Here is a 23,484-nt window from a genome sequence, read left to right on the forward strand (position 1 = left end):
TAAGCATCAAGTGACACTTCCACTTATTTAAACTGGCATTCACAAAAATCCAATTCCCTCTCTACCCTGCGACTGCTCCATTACCACTGGAGTTGCCATCCACAGCTCTGCCAGAGGCTTTCTCTGCTGCTGGGGCTCCCATCCTGAGGCTGCATGTTCAAGGCATGAGTCCTACAGCTAAAAATAAATTGTTGCAATTGTTTTTTGGTTTGTTTTTTGGTTGCTTGCTTTTTTTATTGTTTGGTTGGTTGTTTTTTGGGTTTTTTTATGAAATATATCATTGGCTGCAGCCTTTAGAAATCTTTTGGTTTTGCAGGATCTCGTGGGAGCTGCACAGGCTGATGCCTGTCAAACAGAGGGCTGCTGAGAAAGGGTTCTGTGGAAGAGTGAGAGCTGGAAGACTCCAGCTGTATGGCAGCAGCTCTCTTACCTGCTCCTTAGTGGTTCAGTGTCCTTCAGGGATAAACGGAACAACTGCAGCTGCCCCAGCTCAGGGAACTCAACCTTCAGCTGATGACCTGATTTTTCCCTGTGGGAAGAAGCAGCAGCTTCTATTCATGGGGGTGATAAGGGACCATTCCTTGTATGGTGCCTTTTTATTTCCCATGGCAAGCACACCCCAAAATCCAGGACCATAACAAAGTAAATAGGCTTTAAAGTCATTATGTGTAATAGCAAGCATGGCAGGGGTAGAGGAAACCCCAAGACTGTGGATAAGGAGGGCACACACTTGGCTTGCTGAGCTGCCCTTTGGGAAATCAAGACAGAAGCACTGGGCCTGAACAGCCCCTTGAAGCTCACTCAGGGACACGCCAGGGGATTCCCAGTTGCACGTGGGGATGCTCCTAACCAAATGTGTGTGCCTAGCATTAAAGGACATCTGCATGTCTCTGGTGTAGCCTGAGTTCTGAGTCCATCGTGAAGAGCCTTGCTGAGAGGAAAGGCTCCCCTTAAAGCTGATGGTCCCCAGTGTAGAGGAAGAGTGTCCTGGACATGTGGGGATCTGGCTGTGCTGCTCCTGTTGATGGGTGATGCAGCTGCAGCACTGGGCAGAGCCCTCTGGCAGCACCAGGGCCTTATTTTGTCCCCATGGGCACATCCAAACACACGAGGTGCATGAATGCACTGACAGAACTGGTGTCTCGGCCCCAAGAAAGGAGCCAGTGAGGAAGCAGCCCTGTATCACTTGGAGGTGCAGTCTTCAGGAGAGAGAGAAGGAGGCTGCCAAAATCGCTGGGTCTTCCCAGGGTGTTCCTTGCTCTTCTTTGGTACTTTGTGGGGGTTGCCTAAAAGGTAAAGAAGTTGTTTTGCTGTAATGAACTAGATAAACAATTCCCCAAATAGATTAAAACTAACTGTAACTTAGAAAAGCGGGTAGTAATTATATTTTATTAGCTAGCAAAACACCATTTTTTTATTTCGTAAGATAATTCTGTGTAAATCACCTTAATTAGAAGTGTCAGATGAGCCCGTGAATATCGTACTTAGTAACTAATTTCCTATGTACAGGTTATAATTTAAAACACATGGATCACTCGCTGAGTGGAAATATGCTAGCCATGAAATAATGTGGGGAGTGTTGGGGTTATTACTATGTAAATGTGTAATCATTTCAGACCACTGCAGCCTGGCTGGGTGATTAAAGAGAATCCCAAGGTCTCCAAAGATTGTGCTGTCTGCAAGGGCCTAGAGCAAAAAAACTTTAAAAGGCACCGAAAAGTGTTTGAACTTTAAAGGTCTTGATTTCCCTTTTACCATTTTTAATTTGTCTGCGGTGTTTATGGAGGGGAAGGTTTCTCTTTGCTGACAGCCTTTCGATCCTGAGCCAGCTGCCAGCATTCTTAAGAGATGCAGGGGGCTCCAGCCCTTGTAATTCAGGGGGCTCTTTGGTGGGATTGGGAAAAGCACACTTAAATTGCAATGTCTGGATGCTTGGATGACCTGGGCTTGTGCCTATTCCTAACCCATCTCTGGATATTAAAAAAAAACAAATTTCAAACTCTTATTAGTGATAGAGTAGAACTACATTGCAAGAAAGGGGGTGAGTATTAATAATCCTCCAGATGAAGAATAAAATAAAGTCTGCCAAGTTGTCTAAACCAGTCCTCTTCCTTATCGGTCCCAACAGCAGAGGCTTGATCTTTTGGCTGACCAGAGAGACTCTCATTCTGAAAACTTCAGTTTCCTGGCCCTAACACCATTTCTAGGAGGAATTAATTATATTCTTCCTCTTTCCCTTGAAAACGAATAATTTTAAACACCTTTAACAAGAAAAGGCAGGAAACGGGTTTGTTTTTTTAACAAGGCATTTGGATTATAAAAGGGGAAAAAAAAGTTGTTTCACACTTCATGTGATGGAGAAATTGAGGGCAGTGCTGGAGGTTGAGAGGGGATGGAAATGTTTCCCATCGTGCTTGTTCTTGCACAGGCTTGAGGTGGTGCCAGGGCTGTGTCTCAGTGGGCAGCAGGAACGAATTCTATTCTGTGACACCTCCTGAGGGTAGAGAGCAGAGCTGGGGACAGGACACAGAGGGCATCCTGTACCCTTGGTGAGCATCCTGCAGCACATTCCCTCAGGGAAGTGGGGCTGTGTGAGAGGTGATGCCCCAGCCCATCCATTCGTGGTGCCCAGGAGCCGTAGCTGGGAGCAGAGCTGTGGCACTGGGAGTGACCCGATGGCAGTGGATAACTGCGTGTTTCCACCATTTCAGGGCAGGGGGCAAAAGGCAGTGGCACTGGGAGAGGAGGGGGGCCATAGCCCCAGGAGAAAACACCTTCCTCCATCCCTGCTCATTTCATAACACCCAGCCATCTGCCAAATCAAGGCAGATTAAAGCCAGCCAAATTCAATTTTTCCCTGCTGGCACTGCAGCTCGGCATCTGGGGCTAAAGTGTCCCCGACAAAGCGAACATGACAGGCACATTGCTTTTTTGTCACATCTAGTACCGTGTTGATCTTCTAAAAGTCTCATAAAAATTTATTGATGTCTCCCATATTGCTGTGATTGAGAAGAAAGGAGCGCGGGTGTGCGGGGCCGGGCGCGCGCGCGCGGGTGAGCGTGTGTGCGTGTGTATATTAATGTTTCTGAAGTAGATCTGATTTGATATGTCTTGTTCTATTGTCAGCATCTGTTTAGCGAGGCTTTTTAATACTTTCTGGCTGCCGATCACTCATCCTTAGCCTGGGATGCAGGCTTGCATACAAATTTTGTTATTAAACACAATTCCATTCCCCCCCCTTTCCCCAGCCCCCGCCTCCCCCCCAGTACCCTCCCCCCTCCACCCACCCACCCACCCATCCATCATCTCCCCGGGGCTATGGGGAGCTGGGAGCCAGCCACCCCACCAGCGTGTGCTTACAAGCACAGGCACTGGGCTTGGCAACATATTTCAAGAGCCTTTTGCCTGCTGCAGGTGCTTTGCATTGACAAATCGAATCATGGGGAAATAATTTATTTCCTAATGCTGTTTGCAGCATGTTAGCAGGAGAATTTACATGAGAGAGATTACTTTAATAACCAAAAAATTACAGTGCAGGCCTCCCCGCCATGTCGGCTTTGATATGTAATTGTTTCAAGTTTAACCTGTCTGGAGGGGGGAAGGTGTTATTAAATCTATAGCATCTCCCGCTGGCGAGGGCAGGCGAGGAGGAGCACTGGGTAGGGACCTCCTTCCCTGCTAAATGGAGAACAAGCTGAATTAACAAATCACTCCAGCCTCCAGCAGAGCTGCTGCTTCCCCGGCGTGCCTGGAGCTGAGGAAATCTTTTTTTCCCTTGCTCTTATACCGATTTAATCTCCTTCTCTTTCCTATTCTCCTTTTTTTCGTTGTGCCTGACCCTTCACAGGGCTCACCACCTCTGCTACCCTCTCCCTGGCTTTCTTCCCTACACCCCTGCAGTCTTGCTATCTGCTTTTTCCCAGTGCTGGGAGAGGAGCTTGGCAAGTGCCAGGCAGGGGGAGAGTCAGTGTTTGACTCATGTGGCTGGTTTGGGGACTTCCACTCATATGACCATTTTGTTACAGCCAGAGAAATAGCTGGCACTGCCCTCCTTCCCATGCCCCTCCAGGCAGGGTGAGGAGGCTCTTGTTGGTCCAGGGAAGAGGAACAATGTGCCTTGCTAATTGACCTTATGAGATCTCTCGAAGCACTCACCTCCCTGCCTGCCAGTTTTGTGACTGACCTCGTTCTCTTCTCTCTTGGCAGCAAGAGCTCCATCCTGAAGGATGCCATGGCAGCAGGCACCCCCAAGGTAAGTGAGCAAACCTCAGCATATTTTCCCTGTCCCCCAAGGGATGCTCTTTGCACCCTTCACCTTCCCAGCCCACTCCCTGTCCTGCTACTTGATGTCTCCCAGGGAGGTGGCCACACTTTGGGGGCCGGTGGCACGGGGAAGGCTGCTGTCCCCACTCAGCTGGGCTGGAGCAGCCAAGTCCCAGCACAGGGCTCTGCATTCCTTGTGCAGCCAAGGAACGGAGGAGCTGAAGGACCTGCTGGGCTCTGGGACTCCAGATTGTGTCTAATGACAGCTAATGAAAGCTGATCACACGCAGCTTGAGCTCAGCCTGGGAAATCACGTGTGGGAGTTCCTGGAGCCAGAGCCATATGCCAGCTTTGGAAGGGGAGAGTGGGCCTGTCTCAAGGGAGTGAAGCACACCCAAGGAGAAGCCCTATCACTACAAGACCCCATCTCAGTCTCAACCCCCTCCCCAGGACCCACCTCCCATCCCCTTGGCTTGGAATGCAGAAATACAAAACTCACAGAGCACCATGGCATCACTGCAAAGGGCATAATTTACTGATTTTCTCTCAGCTGGACTTCATGTGGCACAGGGGTGGGAAAGACCAGAGCTTGGGCAGGTGAGCAGGAGGCAGGGAGCACTGCAGGGCATTGCACAGCCTCTGAAAACCATGCTGTTCTCTCCAAAGTGGGGAAAGGCAAGTGCTCCAGGTTCTTCTACACTTCTGATGACACAGTCCAAGTGAGGGAGGCTCCTGGCTTCCAGACAAATGCAGGGCATCTCTCACAGGAGATGTCTTCATGCTTGTTTTATTAGAATTAACTTCCAGTCTCATTCCCCATTGGTTTTTCTGGAAGCCTATGGTGATTTTTTTGGCATGTGATGTCAGAAGCAAAGACTGACATTTCAGTTCTAGATTTTCTCCTTGGGGCTGGGTGTCTTGCCAAATACATCAACAGCTTGTCTGCCCCACCAAGGGAGAGGCCTGGGAGCCACTGTGCTGACCTGAGCTCCTGGCAGGTAGGGATGGCTCCCAAATAACCCCAACAATGTCCCAGATTCTTCAAGGGAAAAGAGAAATTGCAGTGATGCTCCATAGTGCTCCACACCTTTGCCTCCTGCATGACTATACTTTGCCCCTGTGCCCTGGAGCAAAGTACAGTCATGCAGGAGAGTGGAGGTCTGACTCTTTCTCCCATGAAAACAAGCAGAGCAGGGAGCAATCCCCAAACTGATAATCCACAGAGTGTGAGGCTTCCTTGGGATGTCTTGAAGGAGCTGGAAAGGGAACCAGCAAAATGAAAGCATCTGGACTGCAATCTTCCCCTTCCCTCCCCATCAGGACTCCGTGTAGATAACTCAGCAGTCCCAAACACCTCGCCTGGGAGGGAGAAGGACGGCTAGGAAGACAGATTAGCTGTTTGGAGGCAAACACAGTGAGTGACTGACAGAGACCAGATAAAGAAGAAGGTCCATCTCACGGCAGGGCCAGGCTTTTGAAGTTTCCATTGACAAAGAATCCCATTTGCCTTGAGCGAGGGGATTAAACTGGGACTGGAGCGTCGTTCTATGTAAAAGAGATCAATCGTCCCCTGTCACCACATGGATCTCTTCCCTTTGCCCGTCACGTCTGGGACTAAGAACATTAACTTCAAGAAGCCGGGAGAGCAGGGAGGGAGAGGGTGAAATCGGGAAATCTTTCATTCCCTTCTCAGAGAGCTTGAAAGCTTCTCAGCCCAGGAGGATTCATTATTTCTATGTGGCTTTTGCTGGGAGACAAGTCCTGTGTGGCATGGGAAGGCACAGTGCTGTCACCTTCACCTGAGATTGGTATTAAAGGCCCCTTTGTAACCAGGTGGGATTGAGGAGGAGGGTGGTGGGGAGATGAAGGCTGCTCTTTTCCTTTGTGCCCACTGCATGTTTGCAACATGGGGTATGAATAGCCCATCAGGCTGTGAAGTCCCTCTGATACATTCCCAGGCAGAGGGATGGGGTACAGACCCCCGGAGTGGGCTTGCAGTCCATGTCCAGGCACCCAGGCATCACTGAAGGTTTGGCAGGCACCACCACTCTGGAGCTGGTGGAAGGGGACTGCTGCAATGTTTCCTGGCAGACCTTTTCCTGCTGCCAACAAAAAGGCCAGCAGCTCCAGCAGCTCAGCAATGGGAGAAGGGGCTGCACCTCCCCATTTTGGGATGGCAAAACAAACAAGGGCAGGCTGGTTTCACTCAGGGACATGGAAAATGCAATGGCTGCAGGCTGGTAGTTACTTATGTGGTCACCAGTGGCTCTAACTCAACTTTAGAGCTCATTCAGGACCTTTGCCCATAGCATCACTACCATTGCCACTTCTGTGCTGGCCTGAGGCTCTTCCTGGGGGGCAGCTGGAACTGGGGATTTAATCTTCTCGTGCTCTGTGGCCTAGCTCTGCTCCCACTCCTTCCCCACAGTTGCCCCAGCAAACATCTCTCTGGGCAAGAAAAGCCAGATGTAAATGCATGTTCCTCTCTCACTGCTCCCCTGGCCCTGAAGAGCTGTCACTCACTGCACTGGGTCAATTTTCATGGCAATATGTCAAAGAAAATCCAATCACTCAACATGGGATGTGATGAATGCAGGATTATTGTACCAGATTCTTCTATTATCAGAGCTGACTGAGGCAGTGACCGCCAAGCAAGGGCTGCAAGCCGGGGCTCCAGCCAGCACCACTGCTTGGTGCCTGGGCTCCCTCTCTGCAAAGGCAGCTCAAAGGGCAGTGCTGAGCACCACAGATCTGCAGTGTTCAGGATCCTCATCTGCCCTTAGAGACCAAGCCCAATAGATGGTGATACACCAGTGTGGACAAGGCACTTGGACAAGCAGATTGTCACCCAGAAGGTCCCTTTCTGAAGGTCTGTCCAAGCCAGCCATGCCCCAGACCTCTGTGAGGCCTGAGCTTCCCTGCAGCACTCGCCAGCTTGGCCTGAGCCTGGGTCTCAGGCAGAGCAGGCAGCAGGAATGTCTCACAGAGGCATATGGAGAACACCAGACTTCATTTGGTCTGGTGGCTGCCCAGAACCTGTCAGCAGTGACAGGTTCCCTTGGGTATCATTCCCAGATTCATGCTCGCTCCTTGCCTTTCTCCCCTTGCCTCGGCTGCCTCTTGCAAGGCAGGACAGGAGCACACATTGGGTTGAGCCCATGTTGGTGAGGTGTAAATCCAACTGTTCCCACTGTTCCTTGAGCAGCTGGTGGCAATTGGACAGTCAGCATCCCCAGGTCCTTCTTGCTACCCAAACGCATTTCACTACTGCCTGTATTTCAGGGTAGCAGCTGCAGACTGTTACCTGTCACCTAACAGGTAAACTTATATCCCCTGATGTAAGTACTGATCACTGAAGGGGAAGAGACTGGGTTCATGAAGCATCCCAGCTCTTGTAGTGGGTTCAGCATTCATTTTCCATTGCTGCTTCCTAATACATGGCTGCAAATTGCCTTTCCCACTCCCACTCCTGGCTGTGCTCTTGCTGCAAACACTGACGTGAGTGCCCAGGAGAAAAATCTATCCCATGCACCCAGCAGATGCCTGTGGCTGGTTTGTTTAGGTGTGCACCCAGCTCCACAGAGGGTGCCCGCAGGCAGGCAGCCAGCACTCTGCTCCCAGACCTCCGGCAGAGCTGGGAACCAAGCCACAGTGCTAGAGCTCTTTGCTTCCCCCACCCACCCCTGTGATTTTACAGCTTCACCGAGCAGTTTGAGAGAGAATTACAACATCAAGTGGGAAATTTGACCACTAAAGCCCTCCAAGGAAAAAGAGCTTTGAAGCAAGCAAGATTTGGAGCCTTAAACCTTGACAGAATGTCTGTATTTAGCCCTTCCCAGCTGCCTCACTTGAGATGAAATTTCTAGCACAATCATTTAACTTCTTCATATCATGTCCATGGTGGTAGGAATGGGGATGGGTGTCAGTGCCCTGGGGTTTTAACTCCTTCTCTTGTGTCACTGACAGACTGGGAGGTTGGCAAAGTCATTCCCGTGTCTGTGCTCCCTCCCTCTGTAACTGTGATTTACAAGGAAAGATTTAAAAGCTAAATCTGAGTATTGTGGCAAAGCTATCGCCAAGCTGGGGACATGAGAACAGCCCACAGATAAGTGAAGAAGAGGAAATTACGTAGGATGAGTGTTAGCTGGCTGTGCTTCCTGCAGTTTGGGGTGATGAATACCAGAGTCACTCCAAAACCAAGTATCTGCCAGGTTTTATTCCATAAAACAAATTGCCCCATGACCAAACAAAGCCCCTCACTCCCCTTGGGCCAAACAGCTGTACCCTCCCCTTGGACCAGGGGGAACCAGTGCCTTTGGCAGACGGAGCAGAGAGGGCCAGACCTGGGCCAGACCTCTTTCCCCCTCAGTCTCCAGAGTGCTGATGGGCAGTTCTTCTGGAAGGGGCCTCTTTTCCCTCCATGTAGCTGATGTCTCTTCCAAGAGGATGCAGAGCTCCATTGCAATCCCAGGTGTCACTGTAACATGCACAGAAATTAATTAGTAGCTCACATTTCTGTAAGCTTATTCTGCTTGGGAACCACTGGAATTTTTCAGTGAAGGCCAGAAGCTGCTGATACCATTATTTCTATTCACCATTCACACCCTTCTCACATTTAAGCCTTTCATCCCCAGCTCCATCCCACCTTTATCTCTGCCAGCTAAAAGCCACTGGATAATTTTACCTCTAACTTTTCCCGAGAGCAAATGTGGACCGTCCAAAAGCTTCTAGGAAACTCAGCTCTAATAGTAGCATCTTTGTGTCAGGCATCCTCCAGCAATAACATAAAAAACGGCTAGCAGAGTTAAGGGGGGAAATCACAGCAAGGCCTGGTATCACTTATTGCTTTCGGGTTACAGTTCCCAAGTGATAACAGCTATTAGCAACACTTTGACGTCTTCCCTACCGTGGAGGGGAGGGCAGGAGACAGAAAACATGTCAAGCCATCACCTCCATGTTAAGTGATAAGTACCTATTTAGACGGCAGAGTTAAGGCTGAATGCATCAAGCAGGGAACACTTTGTGCCAAAAAAAAAAGAAAAAAAAAAAAGAAAAAGTGAAAAAAATTTAAAAGGCCATATAGATACATAAAAAGCAGGGTTAGGGTATTTGTTTTGCTGACAGCAGCTGTGATGGATTGTTTAAGGAAAAATAGACTCCTTATGTTTTTCCAGGGCTCTCAGAAAGAGGAGCCCAGCACTTTAATACTCTCAAATGACTGGCCTTGAGAGGCAGCAGAATGTCAGAGCCAGCGGCTGGGCTGTCCCGACGCTGACACCTGCCCCGGCTGCCGGCGAGAGGCCGCGCTTCGGGCGGCGCGCGGCGTGTGCCGGCAATTTCCATCCATTTCCCCTGCTCCCTGACACCCGTCCCTCCCCGGGGCTGCCCAGGGCTGCCCAGCCGCGGGTCAGGAGCCGCTGGGTGTTGGCATCGTGTCCTTGCCGACATTGCCCCAGCGCTGCCCACGGCTCGCGCGCCCCGCGAGGGAGGAGCGGCTCTGGGCGTTGATGGCCTGCGACCACAGCAGCGGGCATACAGGCCGCAGGATGCACATTGGACTAATTCCAAACCTGCCCCTGCGTTTATTTACACAAACTGGGTGTTGCTCCTGGTTTCGGTGAGCTGCTGAAGCGTTCCCAGCAGGATTGGAGGCCCATGGAGCGTGTCGGGAGCCACCGAGGGGAGCCTTGCAGGATGAGCAAGGCTGATGTGCCCTGGGGATCTGCGGACGCCCAGACACATCTCTTCTCCTCGGCACGGCACAGCTGGGCTCCAAGGGGCAGGAGGGAACCACTGAGCAGGACCATGGCTGCCCAGCATGGCAGGAGGAAGGAGGGAGTACAGGGCTTGGACAAGATTGATGGCCTCGTTGCCATTAAGAAAAAAATTAGCCGGTGGCGGCTATCATATTAAAGGGTGAAGAAGCCGTGAATTATTTTCTTAAAGATCTTATCACTTACAATGATAATTTTACCTTCCAAAAGGCCACTTTTAATGAGGCGAGGCAGGCAAAAAGTCATGATTTAATGCCAGATTTTTTTTTTCAAACACATTTTACTGCTTTTTTGTCCATGTTTAAAAAGCGCCGGTGACCTTTTTTTATTTAGCTTGCCCCAGGTGTAATGCTCAGTCTGATCCTCTCAGGGTTTATAACCTCCACAGAGAGTGCCTCTACCCAATGGAGAGATGATTTAAAGGGGAGGGAGAAATATGAAGCTGCACCACCACTCACATACAGCCCTTGCTCCAGCTTGGATGGTGGGAGTTGTGGAGGGGACACCAGGGAGGGAAGAGGCTCCTCTCCCCCCAATATCCTCACTCAGACACACTCTGAAGGGCAGCTGGGATGTACTGGCAGCCAGGCACGGATGAGCTGCCTGGTGGCCTTAACCCAAGGGAAAAGGGACATTTCAGCATCAAGGCTTGTTCCCACCATGCTGGAGAACCTGGTCCCATGGTGGAGAGCATCTCCACATCAGGTCTGTCTGCACACAGAACCATGTTTTTGGGCTGGGATGCCAGAATTTGGGTCTGCCATGCAGAGGGCTGGGAGAGCACCTTTTCCCTCCACAGCCATCTTCCAAGAATGCAGTTGGCAGAGTAATGGGAATTGTGTTGCTACCCTGTCTCTGCTTTCCAGGAGCAGTGGGGGAATGAGCAGAGTGGTGCAGGAAACAGCAAATCCTTGGCTTTGTATGCTGTGGTCAGGCATCCTCACTGGAAAACAGCCTCAACATGACAATCTGGGGTAAAAGAAGCCAAAATTGTTGAGGCTGGCCTCCTGCAGGATTCAAAGTCACCCTGGTGGTGAGTGCCTTTTCTAATCCCTTAGCCTCTGAGCCTGCATCCCTGCCTGCCCCCATGGCTGCCCGAGAGGCAAAGTGTGGCACAGCACAGGGAAATGAGAAAAACAAATGAAGTCAAGTTTCCTAAGAGTGAAGGGGAAGTGTGACTTGGCATCTCTAACGCTGTGTTTAACATGCCGGCAAGGTATTTAAAATTGAAGTGCTTGCACACAATTTAAAAATAGACAGTTTATTAATCTAAACTGCAAGTGTATGTAGAAGAGGCCTCGAGATTGACATCTTTGGGATTAGTTTAGCCCTGCGTTTTTCCAGAGGTCATTGCCATGGTGCTCAGGAGGTTTGTGGAATAAATGGGGCCAGCATTCTTCCTAGGACCACACGCTAAAAACTAATACATAACGTTTAATTTACTGTCTCCATAGCTAGCCCAACCATTTTTCACATAATAATATTGGATTAGAGCTACCAGCAGCTGAGGGGGGGAGCGGGAGGTGGGCAGGGTTTGTCTGTCTGTCGTCGAGGAATGGGGAGATGGGTATTTTTTCCCCTTTTCTGGAATACATTGAAAGACAAAACAGATTTAACCCTCCCAGCTCCAGGATGCTTGACTTATTAGGGCATTAACTATTATTCTGTTATTCTGAGTCACAACTGAAGGCTTTGAGCCTCATCCCCATGTTTTTAGGAGATGTGCAATCCTGCTTATTCAAAAATGGTCCTCACTCTCTATTTAGAAAATAAAGAAACTAAACAACAGCAGGAGCTTGGGGACTGCATTCTGCAGAAATTCTGCTGAGGGCTTTTCCAGAAATAAATGAGTTGTTCACCAAAGCCCATTAGCAGTTGGGTTTAGCCAACACATGAAGCCAGAGAGCCTCCCTGCTCTGCCATCTGTCCCCTGGAAAGTGGAGGCTGGGCTCTTGAGGAAGCCTTTGATGGATGGTCCCAGCCCCGTGGGCTCCCACTGCCCCTCCCAGTGCCCATCCCTGTTGGGCTGAGCTGAGGAACAAGCCAGCCCCGAGATGTGGTCTCAGTTGGCAGAAGTGGTTTTGTGCAAGGAAATAACCGAGCACCCCAGCAGGGAACTCCTCTGTGACCCCTTTCAGGACATCACATCTCCCTGCAGGCAGCAGAACCGTGCTTCATGGCAGAGATGTGCACTGCGCACATGGCAGGGCTGGCAGCTCACACCCACGGGCTGGAACTCGGTACCCCAGCTGCCCTCCTGCAAGCCCAAGCCTGCCTTCCCTCCATGCCCGTGCTGGCTGCACTGCTGTGCTGTTCTCGTGGAGAGCTCTCCAAGCCTGGGGGATTGCTTGCTGCTGACTGAACCAATTTGTATGCTGAGTCATTTTTCCACTCTCTCATATCTTTCCCAAAAAATGCACATTTTTTCATGTTTCATTTCAGCCCAGAGGCAAATATTTCTGGAATACTTGCCTTTCTCCAAGGTATTATGCTTTTTAATAATGTTGTCACCACACTTGACCTGTCCAATTCAGATGATATCTACACTTCCCTTCACAAACACACACATCTCCAAGCAGTCATTTATTGTCAAATCTTGCCAGCTGATTCTCAGAAACAAACATCTGCAGAGCTGCTTTTCCAGTGTACATTTTTTCACAATGTAGTGGGCTATATTTAGCCTAGTTTAGCTAATTTATAATTTTAACTAGAATTTTAAATTGCATTTTTCCCTCAAAGTACTCTAATCATAAAGTTCAATTGCAACTCAGTGTACATTTCTTCAGATCCTGTCAAACTCCCATAGTAATTTTCCTGCTAGAGTTCACTGTGTGTAGAATTTAGACTTACCTACTATGGACTTGAAGTTTATCAGTGATCTCTTAGGTCTCAAATATCACAGAGCTTTTTAACCTTCTAAAAGGCCCTTTTTTTTCCTGTGCTACTTATTAAAATAAATAGCATAATTACTGAAGGAAGAGGTAGTTGCACTGCAAAGGTGCTGAGAGCTTTAGTGCAGTTTACAAAGCTATTGAGAGATTTAGTGGCACTTAGAAAGGGCAGATGAGGACATGTAAGCACTGCTCCACCTCAGCACTCCTGTGCCTTATCATGATTATTTCTGGTGTGGTCCTCACATATCATTTTCAGCAGGGCCTGATTCTGTCCCAGCCTCCAGACCTGGGGTAAAAATGACTGTCCCATTCATTTGTACTTTCCTGGACCCAGCAGCCTGGTCCCCTCATGGGGCAGAGTCCTTTGCAAAGAGCAGAATCAGTCCCGCAGCCCAGTATTCCATCCCAGCACAGTCCCACAGCAGATGCTGTCCATGGCTTTGAGGACAGCTCAGAGACAGGCAGAGAGCTCGACAGTGCTCACAACATGAATTTCTCCTTTCTCTTGCAGTCAATTTTGTTGTCGGCCTCAATCAAGCGGGAAGGAGATTCTCCGACAGCATCACCCCACTCCTCAGATGACATCCATCACTCAGACAGATACCAGGTAAGCAGGTGGATGCTGTTGCTGTCTCAGCCTTAGGAAGGGAGCCAGCACACCCCAGGGCCCACAGCTCCCTCTGTGTGACAGCCTTGCTCTTGGCTATGCAGTCACTGCCCTGGTTCTGCCAGCATCATGGGGGACATGAGCACTTGGCCCCTTACAGGACTTTGAAGACTCCCAGCTCTGACTAGAACCACAGTGGTACTTAAAAATGTTTTTAAATCTTTGTAGGCGTTTCTGTTGCACTATATCCACCATATTGGTCTCATTTCCATGGCTATGTTTGTCATTACCCACCCTGTGCCCACTGAGAAGCGTTCATAGAAGTGATGTTTTTTACTTGTGACTCCCATCCAAGACAAAAATGAGTGTGGACAATCCACAGCAATGCCAGCCTGTTTTATAAAATGCTCTCTTCCCAGAGGAGCAGCAGATCACGACTTCAATGCATGATGCAATGTGTAAAACTTGAGGGAGATGGAGCAAGAAATGAAAAGCGCAGCAGCACAAGTCCAGCTTGGCTGGTTGTAAGTCTGTCTGTATTTTTGGGGCCGGCTGGCACACTTGACTCCAACTCAACACACATCCAACTGTTTGGCTGCAAGTCTGTACTCAGCCACTGGCTTCAAGTAGGCTGAAAGACAGCAGATAAATTAATGTTGGTCATTAGCACAGACCCAAGCGTGTGTCCGCCTGCTGTGTAGACAGGCTGGGGGGGCTGAGGCTGTACCAGCGTGGCAAATGCCCATCACCCTCTATTCTGTGGTGGCCTGCAGCCATACCCTGTGCCCAGGGTCAGGCAGGCACTCATATCTTCCTGCATCAGCCACTTTGCACATGCCAAGTCTGTGTGTGAACCTGCAGAGAGAGGCTGATGACCAGTGTTGAGGCTCTTATTGAGCTGACCCGGTTACAACATGTGTTCCTGAAGATGGGTCCTGTTAGTAGCAGATTTGTACATTTGCTGCCTCTTATTCCATCCTCTGTCCTATTTATTGGTTATATTATCAGCTGTGGATCATATTCCCATGTGGCTTTGAGGTATAACTTGGTGTCACATCACAGCTGCTTTAGTCTCCCATGAACAATAAAAGCTGGAGCAAAGTAGAGAAGCAAAATCTTGCAGAAGATACAGAAATGCCTGTTTCAGATAATCCTGCTCTCTTTCCTGCCTGTTTGTTAAGGCTAATAGATAAATTATGTTCATTTCAAAAGAGCATGGAAGAGATTTTTACTATGGCACCTTTGTTGGAGGACCCCCCTCCCTTCCCACTCTTCCAGACATCATCTCTGTGAGATTGGTGGCCCCTTGCAGCCCTCTATTCCTGTACATTTTTATTATGTCATACTCAAAGACAAATATTCTTAGCAGAAGCCCCTCTATGTGCTGAGTCCAGCTACTCTCTAATGTGCTTTAAGTTTGTGAGCATATTTTATGGAGGATTGCAGCCCTTAATGCAAATGTGTAATGGGAGTTGTACGTCTGCACTGCAGGGAGAAAACACCTCTAGGGCCTGATTTTCATTTATGCTTGTGCTGGCTGAGTTACGCTGCACTGGCAGTGTAAAGGGACCTCAGAGTGGGTGCCAAGGGTGTGTAAAGCCTCAGTGTATTCTTAATAAAGCCACAATATGAATGAGAATTCAATCTGCCTGGCTTACCAAGGGAAAAAGCCCAGGAAGCAGAGCAGAAGACTCTCACGGTGGTGATTTTAAGGGCTGCAAAATTTAGCTTTCCATATGCAGAGGTGTGCTGGCATTATGACTGTCCCCTGTGTTGTGATCTAATCATGATTATACACTGTATTAGTAACATGCTAGAACGTGAGTTATTGGCGTTTGGGTTTTCAGAATTCCTGTGGCTCCGTTTTCTCAGTCTTTGTGCTTATATACCAATGGGGATACTGAGGGAAGGAGATTAATGAATAGGAGTGCTATGGAAATAGGGGCTTGCACAGCACTAGGGCTGCTGGAATTGCTCCCCGTGCTGAGAGGGGCCGCAGTGAAGGCAATGAGGTGGCTCCTGGATGTGGGGAGGAGGCATCCTCCTGCCTCCCCTGTGCCAAGCCTGGTTGCTGGAGCTTGGTACATGGAGATCAAGGTAGTGACAGCCAATGGATTTGGTCAGTAGGGGCTGCTCCTCTTACAGTATCTTCTGTCAGATGGAGCTTTGAGTAAAAACAAAGCCATTTTAGTTACATTTAGATAAAACCCTGAATACCCAGTGGAGAAATCAACAGCAAATTGCAAGTGAAACATCGTACTGCAAAGATGGCATTTCAGGCTTGGAGGGAGCCCACAGAATTTTTGTGACTGAATAGCAAGTGTAGTGTAAGCAAAAACCTAAAATCCTTGTCCAGGGAAGGCTCACCTCCCTCCTCCCGAGCTCAGGTAAGCGTGCCTCCCAAAAGACAGCTCAATTCATTAAAAGGGTGAAGCCAACAATCAGCAGCTGTGATTTTGTAAGGAAGCCATGTATGAAAATCCAGCTGCGTGTTCAGCAGGCAGGCAGAGCTGGGGTGTAGGACAGACTGTGCAAAGCTCACCAGCCAGCACCTGAACTGTCCTGATGCCCATCATCATCTGGGGCAGAAAAACCTGTATCAGGGTGGTTTTTTTTTCCATCTGAAGAAGAAGTGACAGACTGTCAGGGGCCGGAGATGAGACCCAAAATATAGGTTTGATTCCAGGAAACAAAGTCTGAGGAGTCTGCAGAAAAGTGAAACAGATGGGATTTGTGTGTATAGGAGCCTCTGCTGCCCAATTTGTAGCCCCCAGCTCTGTCCCAATTTCAGGCCGGTCTGCTGGGGCCATCCTCCACCACAGCTGTGCAGCAGATATGGGAGGGAAACCCTGTATGAGATATGAGATATGAGATATGAGATATGAGATATGAGATATGAGATATGAGACTGTTCTGACCACCCAGGCTTGCTGAACCATGTTAAGGAAAAGAGGAAGGAATGCCTGGAAAGCTTGGGCTCTGCCTGTAGCCAAGCTGTCCCTGTGGCAGGGGCCATTTCTGGGCAGGGCAGGCAGGTGTCAGAGGCCAGGAGCTGAGGTGGATGCTCAGCTGGCAGATGCAGATGGTGTCAGCAGGCAGAAGGACGGGGCTCCACTTCCCAGGGCTCTGCTTCCCCGAGGCTCGACTCCCCCAGCCAGGGCAGGCCCTGGGGGCTCCATGGCAGGGCCACAGAAAAGCCCATTGGCCTCCTGCCTTTGGGTCTTATCACCTCTGCATTCTGATTGGCCAAGAGCCCTTCGGCCCCACTCTCTGATTGGGCAGAGGAAGTTGGAGAGTGACACCCTGGTGTCTGATTGGTCAGTGCCTTTGGGTTATTTTTAGGGCTAACGCTTTGATTGGCCAATGACATTGGGACTGAAGGGTGCTCAATCACTATTGGGCAAGGGAATCTTGTTGGATAAGGAAATCAGGAAAACTGCTTTCCAGTTGCTCCCAGGCCCTGATTGGTCAACTGCCCCGGGGCAGCAACCTGCCTTTGGGGTCTGATGAATCATGGCCCTTGGGTTCCAGTGGGTCCTGATTCCTGACTGACCCGGCACTCCAGGGTCTCAGTAACCCCTGATTTCTGATTGGCCAGACGCCCCAGGGTCGCAGTATTCTTCGATTTCTGATTGGTCAGGTACACAGGGTCCCCCCCGTAACCCCTGAATTTTGATTGGCCAGACCCTCCGCGTTCCCGCCGCCCCGGGGCTCTGATTGGCCGGGCTCGCCGGGCGCTGCCGCCCCCTGTCGGTTGTCATGGGAACTGCCTGCTGAACTCTCACCCGCGCGCCGCGGGTCACATGACCGGGGCCAACATGGCGGCGGCCGCCGGGGGCTGATCGGCGGCGCCCGCCGGGCCGCGCCGCATCCGCCCGCATCCCGGGCCCGCCGCCCGCCGCCCGCCCGCGGCGCCCGCGGCTATGCAGAGCGGCAAGAGGGGGCCCGGCGGCGGGGGCCGGGAAGAGGTGGGTGCTGCGGTGTGGGGGGGAGGCCCGCGGACGGAGCGTCGTCCCGGGGATGCGCGGGGAGAGGGGGGACCGGGCCGGGCCTTGTGTGCGGGCGAGGGGAGAGTTGTTTACGTGCGCGTGCTGACGCTCTTGTCTCCCCTGTGCAGACCTTCCTGCGGGTGCGAGCGAACCGGCAGACCCGGCTGAACGGTGAGTGCGGCCCCCGTGGCGCCTGCCCCTCCCGAGAAGTTTCCAGAGTTGGGCCGAGTTGTGTGACACCCCCGTGTCCCCCGCCCCGCAGGCCCGGAGCCGCCGCGGCCTCGGTCGGCCGGGAGGGCGCGGGGGCGTTCGGGTGAAGCCCTCCGCGCTGCCCCCGGCCGGGATGCCCGGCCGGTGTGAAACAGGCCCCAAAGCCGCGCTCCCTCACCGCTCACATGGCTGAATCTCGCAGTAAACTTTTGAGAAGCCTGAGCGTCATCCTACGTCATGGTTTGTTTTGTTTGGGTTTTTTTTTTTTCCTCTCAAACCCACGGATGCTGGTGTGGTGCTTTTATTGTTCTATCTGTAGGTGCTCCTAACAAGTAAACAACTATTTCTAGTGGACAGTGGCCTGGTATTAAAAAACGAAATCAGACATTGTTTTAGAGAAGGCAAGCCCATCTCTGCTTTGAAATTGGAAAGAAAAGCTGAAAGGAAACTTTTTTTATTAGAGCTGAAGAAGTTGAAACTTTTCTCAAAGTTCAGACGTCAGAACTTAACATGCACACAGTAACAATGTTCTGTCATCTGGTTTTGTACTGCTTGTAGCTACTTTAAGATGTGATATTTAGTCAGAATTTGGTTATTCAGGTTGCTAGCAGGTTCATTAATCTTGAGCTTCCTGATGTGATAGTTCACTATAACACCTCTGATGAGCATTTGGAGTTTACTTAGAAGAAGATCTGCTTGAACAAAAGAGCAAAAGGGTTTAGAGTGTGCTGGTAGCAAAACAGTTTGCTTGAATTTGAAGCCCTCCATGTTTAGTGTAGTCTTAAGCAAATAGAAGCTCCTGATCCAGATCTTTGATAAGTTAGACATAGGTGAATTCACACCTAGCCTTAGGATTTTTAAATATCAACCCAGAGGGCCAAAAAACTGCAAACTCCAGAAAGTCTGTTAAGCAATAGAACAAAGAAAGAGTTACCTTGCAGCAGTGGCAGGTAACTGCTGGCAGGTGCTCACGCTGCATCCAGGATGGGTGCAGGAGCTGCCAGTGCTGGCAGGCACACACAGACTTCACGTGGCCCAGACACAGGAGGGGCTGCTCTGTGTCACTTGTTGTGTGTGACCGAGGTCTCTGGAGTCAAGGATGTCAAGCTGTTCCTGTATCATAGCTGGGCTAAACTCTCTCCTTCCACCTTTTTTTCAGACCAGCAGTTGAGGTGCGGTCACCTTATTTTAAATATTTTTTAAAAGTCTGAGCCAGGCTTGTGAAATTCTTGGTGTTGTGGACGAAGCTCTCGGTGAGGGCGTGCTCTGCTGAAGTGGCTCAGTATTGCTTTGTGCTTTTGTCTCTGTCCCTGTGCTCTGGTTGCAGCACAACCTGGGTGGACTGTGATCTCCTTTTGGGAGCTCTTCTTGGCCTGTGTTGTTGGATGATTTTGTGAACCTGTGCTCATCTAAAGGGAGGCAGGTAGTTTTGTACAGCGTTTGCATTGTTTTTGCTGGGCTTTGTATTCTTTTTTATGTACCTTTTGTGGTACAGCCATATTCTAAATGAAAGAATATATGTGCTGCCCTAATAATGCTGGGGTTTCCTGTCTGTTCTCTACTTCACTCTGAGATGAAGAGGGTGCAGATGTCAGGGAGATGGATGCAGAAATTCAGGTGAAGTCCCAAAGAAGGTCAGATTAGATCAGACCTGGTTCCTTCTGACCTTAGCTTTTTCTGACCAATTATATCTGTTCCCACAACATTCCTGTAGTGATGTCTGGGCCAGTCTGCACCCAGCCACATGGTTGGGTGGGTTCTGCTGCTCCTTTCTCTGCATGTGTCTTTACATTTGTACTTCTGAACACTGGCTGCTTTCTAGTTTCTTCCACATTTGTTTGTACTGAAATAATTGCAGTATTTGTAAGCTATGCCACGTTATTGTTGAGTAATTTGAGCAGTAATGCTTTAGATGGAGAATGTTGGAGTGCTGTAGGGAAAAAAAACCCCTCTTATTTATCTATATCTCATATTTTAATGAGCTTCTAATCAATCATGCAACTTTAGTTCCCTAATCCTGATTATTTTACATGAACAGAAGTTGTGTAGGACTTGTTCAAGGACAACTGGCTTTTTTTTCATATTCTCATTGACACACTGCAGAAACTTCAGATATAGCAAATGCAGTCTGTCAAATAAAAATCTATTTCATTTGTTTTATTATGTTTTATGTGTACTTTTCAATATTGTTGTAACCAGTTTATCTTGGTATTTCTGTCAAGCATTTATGAGCGGAGTTCTAGAAGCACTTCTGGAAACTCCTCCCATAAAAATGGCTCACAGTGTTTGCTCTTCTTCCACATTGTCCTTGACTCTAATCTTGGCTGCCAGGCTGTTTGTGACTCGGTCTTGTTTGGACCTTGATGTTTTCCATCCAGTTGTGTTCGTTTGGGAATGTGAAAGAGGAGCTAAGGGAAGAGAAGGTAGAGAGGGGAATGTCTTCTGTGAGCTTCTGTTGGCCTGGCCACAACATGATTAGGTGCTGATAGCAGCATGGTTCACATGTACCTGACTGGCCAGAATTTTAATTCTGTAAGTCAAACCTGTGCCTTAAATTGAGCTGTAAGTAAGGCAAATGCATTTCCAAGCCCAGGAGCAGGAGAATAATGTTCTGTCTGTTAGGCTCTTGGTTGAGTGTTTGTATCACAACTTCCCTGTCAGCCTCAGTGAGTTAATCCTGCACTTCTCACCTGTGCTAAACTCACTTTCCAGAGGTTGTGTCCTTGTGAACCCAGGCATATGAGGTGCTGATTCCTGATGAACCTGTGTGACAAAGGAAGCATTTCTTTCATTTGCCTTATTTCCAGTGTTGCCAAACTGGAGACTTTAAGCCACCCTGTAAATTGATGCTTGTGGAGTTTAGCAGTGCAGAACAGGTTAGGTAGTCATTCAAAATTAGAGGCACCAAGTTTGGCTTAGTGTATCAGAACATGGGTTCAGCAGGTTAAGTAGGTGCCAACCTCAGAGAATAGTGTCAGATTGAAGGTTGCTGAAAATCATCTTGGTGGAACCTTGACCATGCAAATCTGAAAGCTGCACTGAAACCCTTTTGTGAATCTGGCCCTTAATGTTCTTTTTCAGGCAGATGGGCAGCAAATTGTACTTAAGGCCTCAAATGAATTCCTTCTTGACCATCTGTTTCCTTGCTTTTGCTTCTTCTTGAGATGGCTTTTTGTGCTCCACCACTACTGACATTGTTCCCTTGCATCAGATGCTGTGGATGAGTTTGATCATTCACAAAAGCTTTCTGTGACAGATCTAACAAAAGTAGGTATAGCCACTCCTAGGACTCCAATAGTAGACTTGCAGAGAGCAGCCGCTGGTTCTTGTGCTTGAATATCTTTGACGTAAGTTTAGGGTTATTTCTAGATTTCTCAGGAGAGTTGTAAAGTAAGTCCTTACAAGGCTCCATTTGCACCTCCCTGAGAAGGTGAGTCCAGTTTTGGTGGTTACCCCAAGCCTGTCTCTCCAAACAGACCGTGCAGTTTGTTGAACCACAAGCACCATGTTCTGTGCTTTTGTAGCTGATGGGTGGGGGAGGAATAAAGCTGGATGATTTTCACTGGAAAGGAGACAAAAATGCTTCTACTTAATTTGATTGGCCTGACATTGCAGGAGCTGCTAATGATGTCTGCATAGGACTCAGGGGACCACTCAAACTGGTGGAGGGAACCATAAGAGATATTGCTAGTAACTTAATCATGACCTTTGATGCTGCAGGAGAGGTTGGTGCAATGTCCACTGCTAGATGCCATGTAAGAGCACTTCTGAGGTAATTAGTGCTGTGTCCTGAAGGTGAATTTTTGCTTGGGGAGGGGAGTACCAGTAAAAACTAAAATCCATTAGCTTTTCTCACAGGAAGTTTGGCTGGACTAGAGAGTAACATGATCTTTAGGAATAAATGAGGTTCAGCCTTGATGAGGAGGGCCCATTGTTAGAAAAAATCCTCGGTGTCTTCTGCCAGTAAGGCAGCAGTGGTGGGTTGGCTCCTTGTCTCTGTGCCTGTGTGAAGGCAGGGACGAGAGTGCCCTCAGCAGCAGGGGCTTTGTGGAGTGCAGTTGGCTCCTTCTCTCTGGAGCAAGCAGCCTCTCACCTTGCATAGCCCCATATTGGAGAACTACATATCAGTGAAGGGAAGAGCAGTTCCACAGCCAGCACAGCTCCTAGGTTAAGTCAGAGACCATAGCTGAGACCCCCTGCCCTTGCAGAGGATCCCAGTTCTTGCTCACCTCTGGGTGCTACTTTCATCTGCTGTGGTGACTTGAACTCCCCGGGTGCCTGATGGTTTCGTGTAACCTGAAGGAGAACATGCACTTGCAGCAGGAGCCGTGTATAGGGTAATGTACATCTTTAAAAGTGAGGCCTCGGAGGTGCTGGAAGCCCTCTGATAGCCTAATAATAATTATTAATGCTAATAAAAACTAGTGAACTTCTCACCTTCTGGCAGAAGGTTGGAATAATAACTATGGAGTCTTTGTTCAGTCAGAAGTAAGAATGGTTCAGGCTTATGCAAAAACCACCTTCCCTGAGTTCTGTCCTCTTTGTACATCCAGTCCTCGACTGGCTGCATTTTTATCTTCCTGAATTACGGGAGGGAGGGAATGACTTTTTCTTTTTTTTTTCCCCTCTCCATGCTCCTGCGACAGGAGCGAGGGAGAGAGGGATTAGTGAGCTAATTAGAAATGATCGCATCTATCAACACTAATTAGCAATCCCGTGGTCTCACTTGCGTGTTCTTTTGAGCTGCTCCCCTTCGGGACAGCGCCACAATCAGCCCCTGCCTCTGGGGCCGCTCGGTCCGTGCCGCGCTGATTGGAAGTGATGGCCGGGCTGCGTGTGCCGGGCAGGGACAGCGCCGCTCTCCAGGCTGCTCCCTCCCCATCCCTCCTGTCACCAGGGGCACCCTTGGCCTCCGTGGGCACGACGCTGCCACTGCTAATGACCAGAGAATGAAAGTGGCAGGGGGATTTGTTTTCAACACCTCTTTCCTCCAGTGGCTTTTTCACTTGTGGCACTGCAGCTCAAAGGGCTGCTGCTCTGCAGGAGCAGGATAGAGGCTGGCTGCTGGGGCTCGTGTAGAGCTGGAGCAGAATTCTCTGGAGCTGGTTCTCTTCCCAGCTCTGCACTAACATTTCAGCAGCAGATCAGGTACTTGTTCTGGCAAAATGATCCCATTCTTCTACAGAATTTACATGTAGAAGATCCAAAATAAGTTGTCTTCCTTTTGTCACTGCTACAGTGCATGGATTGGAGGATGGCAGTAAAAAAACCCTAAAAATACTAATAAATTCACCAGGCAGACTGCTTTGACTGAATTGTTTGGCCATGGGGAGTCCTACCAGAATAATTAAACTGTTCCTTCCCTGCATTTCCCTGTTAAAAACATGATGAGGTGAGAGAAATTTGTGTCTGCGATCAGAATAGAGAAGGCTTTGTTTCTGTGTTTCTCTCCAGATGGGTGTTTGCTGAGGAATGCTCAAGTCATGTCTGATTCCAGCCTCCTTCCATATTTTTTGCTAGCTCTACAGAGCTAGTGAGGCAAGAAAGAGCATCCTAAACTTACATGAAAGAGCCAAGCTGAAGGATATAGGTATGCACTAAACCAGAACTTCAGAAATCTCTTGGGCACTAAAGTACAAGCCAGAAAGAGTGTGGCTTAACTCTGCCTAAATGAGAGGGTTGTGGAACTGTCAGTGTGGTATACCCAACACAGGAGAGGGTTGTGGAGCTTCAGCAAATAAAATTTA

At 49.2% G+C, this 23,484-nt stretch overlaps 1 protein-coding gene across 6 annotated transcripts in view; it reads left to right on the forward strand.

The window, feature by feature from the left end:
* Positions 1-23,484, forward strand: part of RNF220 (ring finger protein 220) — a 210,819-nt gene that overhangs the window by 138,588 nt on the left and 48,747 nt on the right. For 4 of the 6 annotated variants that reach the window (XM_064428681.1, XM_064428683.1, XM_064428684.1 and 1 more), the window contains 3 exons: positions 4,207-4,252; positions 13,443-13,538; positions 17,656-17,698. In XM_064428681.1, coding sequence (XP_064284751.1) covers positions 4,207-4,252; positions 13,443-13,538; positions 17,656-17,698 — 185 coding nt within the window. Of the gene's footprint in view, positions 1-4,042; positions 4,075-4,206; positions 4,253-13,442; positions 13,539-17,338; positions 17,507-17,655; positions 17,699-23,484 lie in introns of those variants that run through there. The other 2 variants (XM_064428685.1, XM_064428686.1) reach the window with 2 other exon arrangements.

The sequence above is a fragment of the Passer domesticus genome, chromosome 7, assembly GCF_036417665.1.
Source record: "Passer domesticus isolate bPasDom1 chromosome 7, bPasDom1.hap1, whole genome shotgun sequence".
In the NCBI taxonomy this organism is placed as follows: Eukaryota; Metazoa; Chordata; class Aves; order Passeriformes; family Passeridae; genus Passer; species Passer domesticus.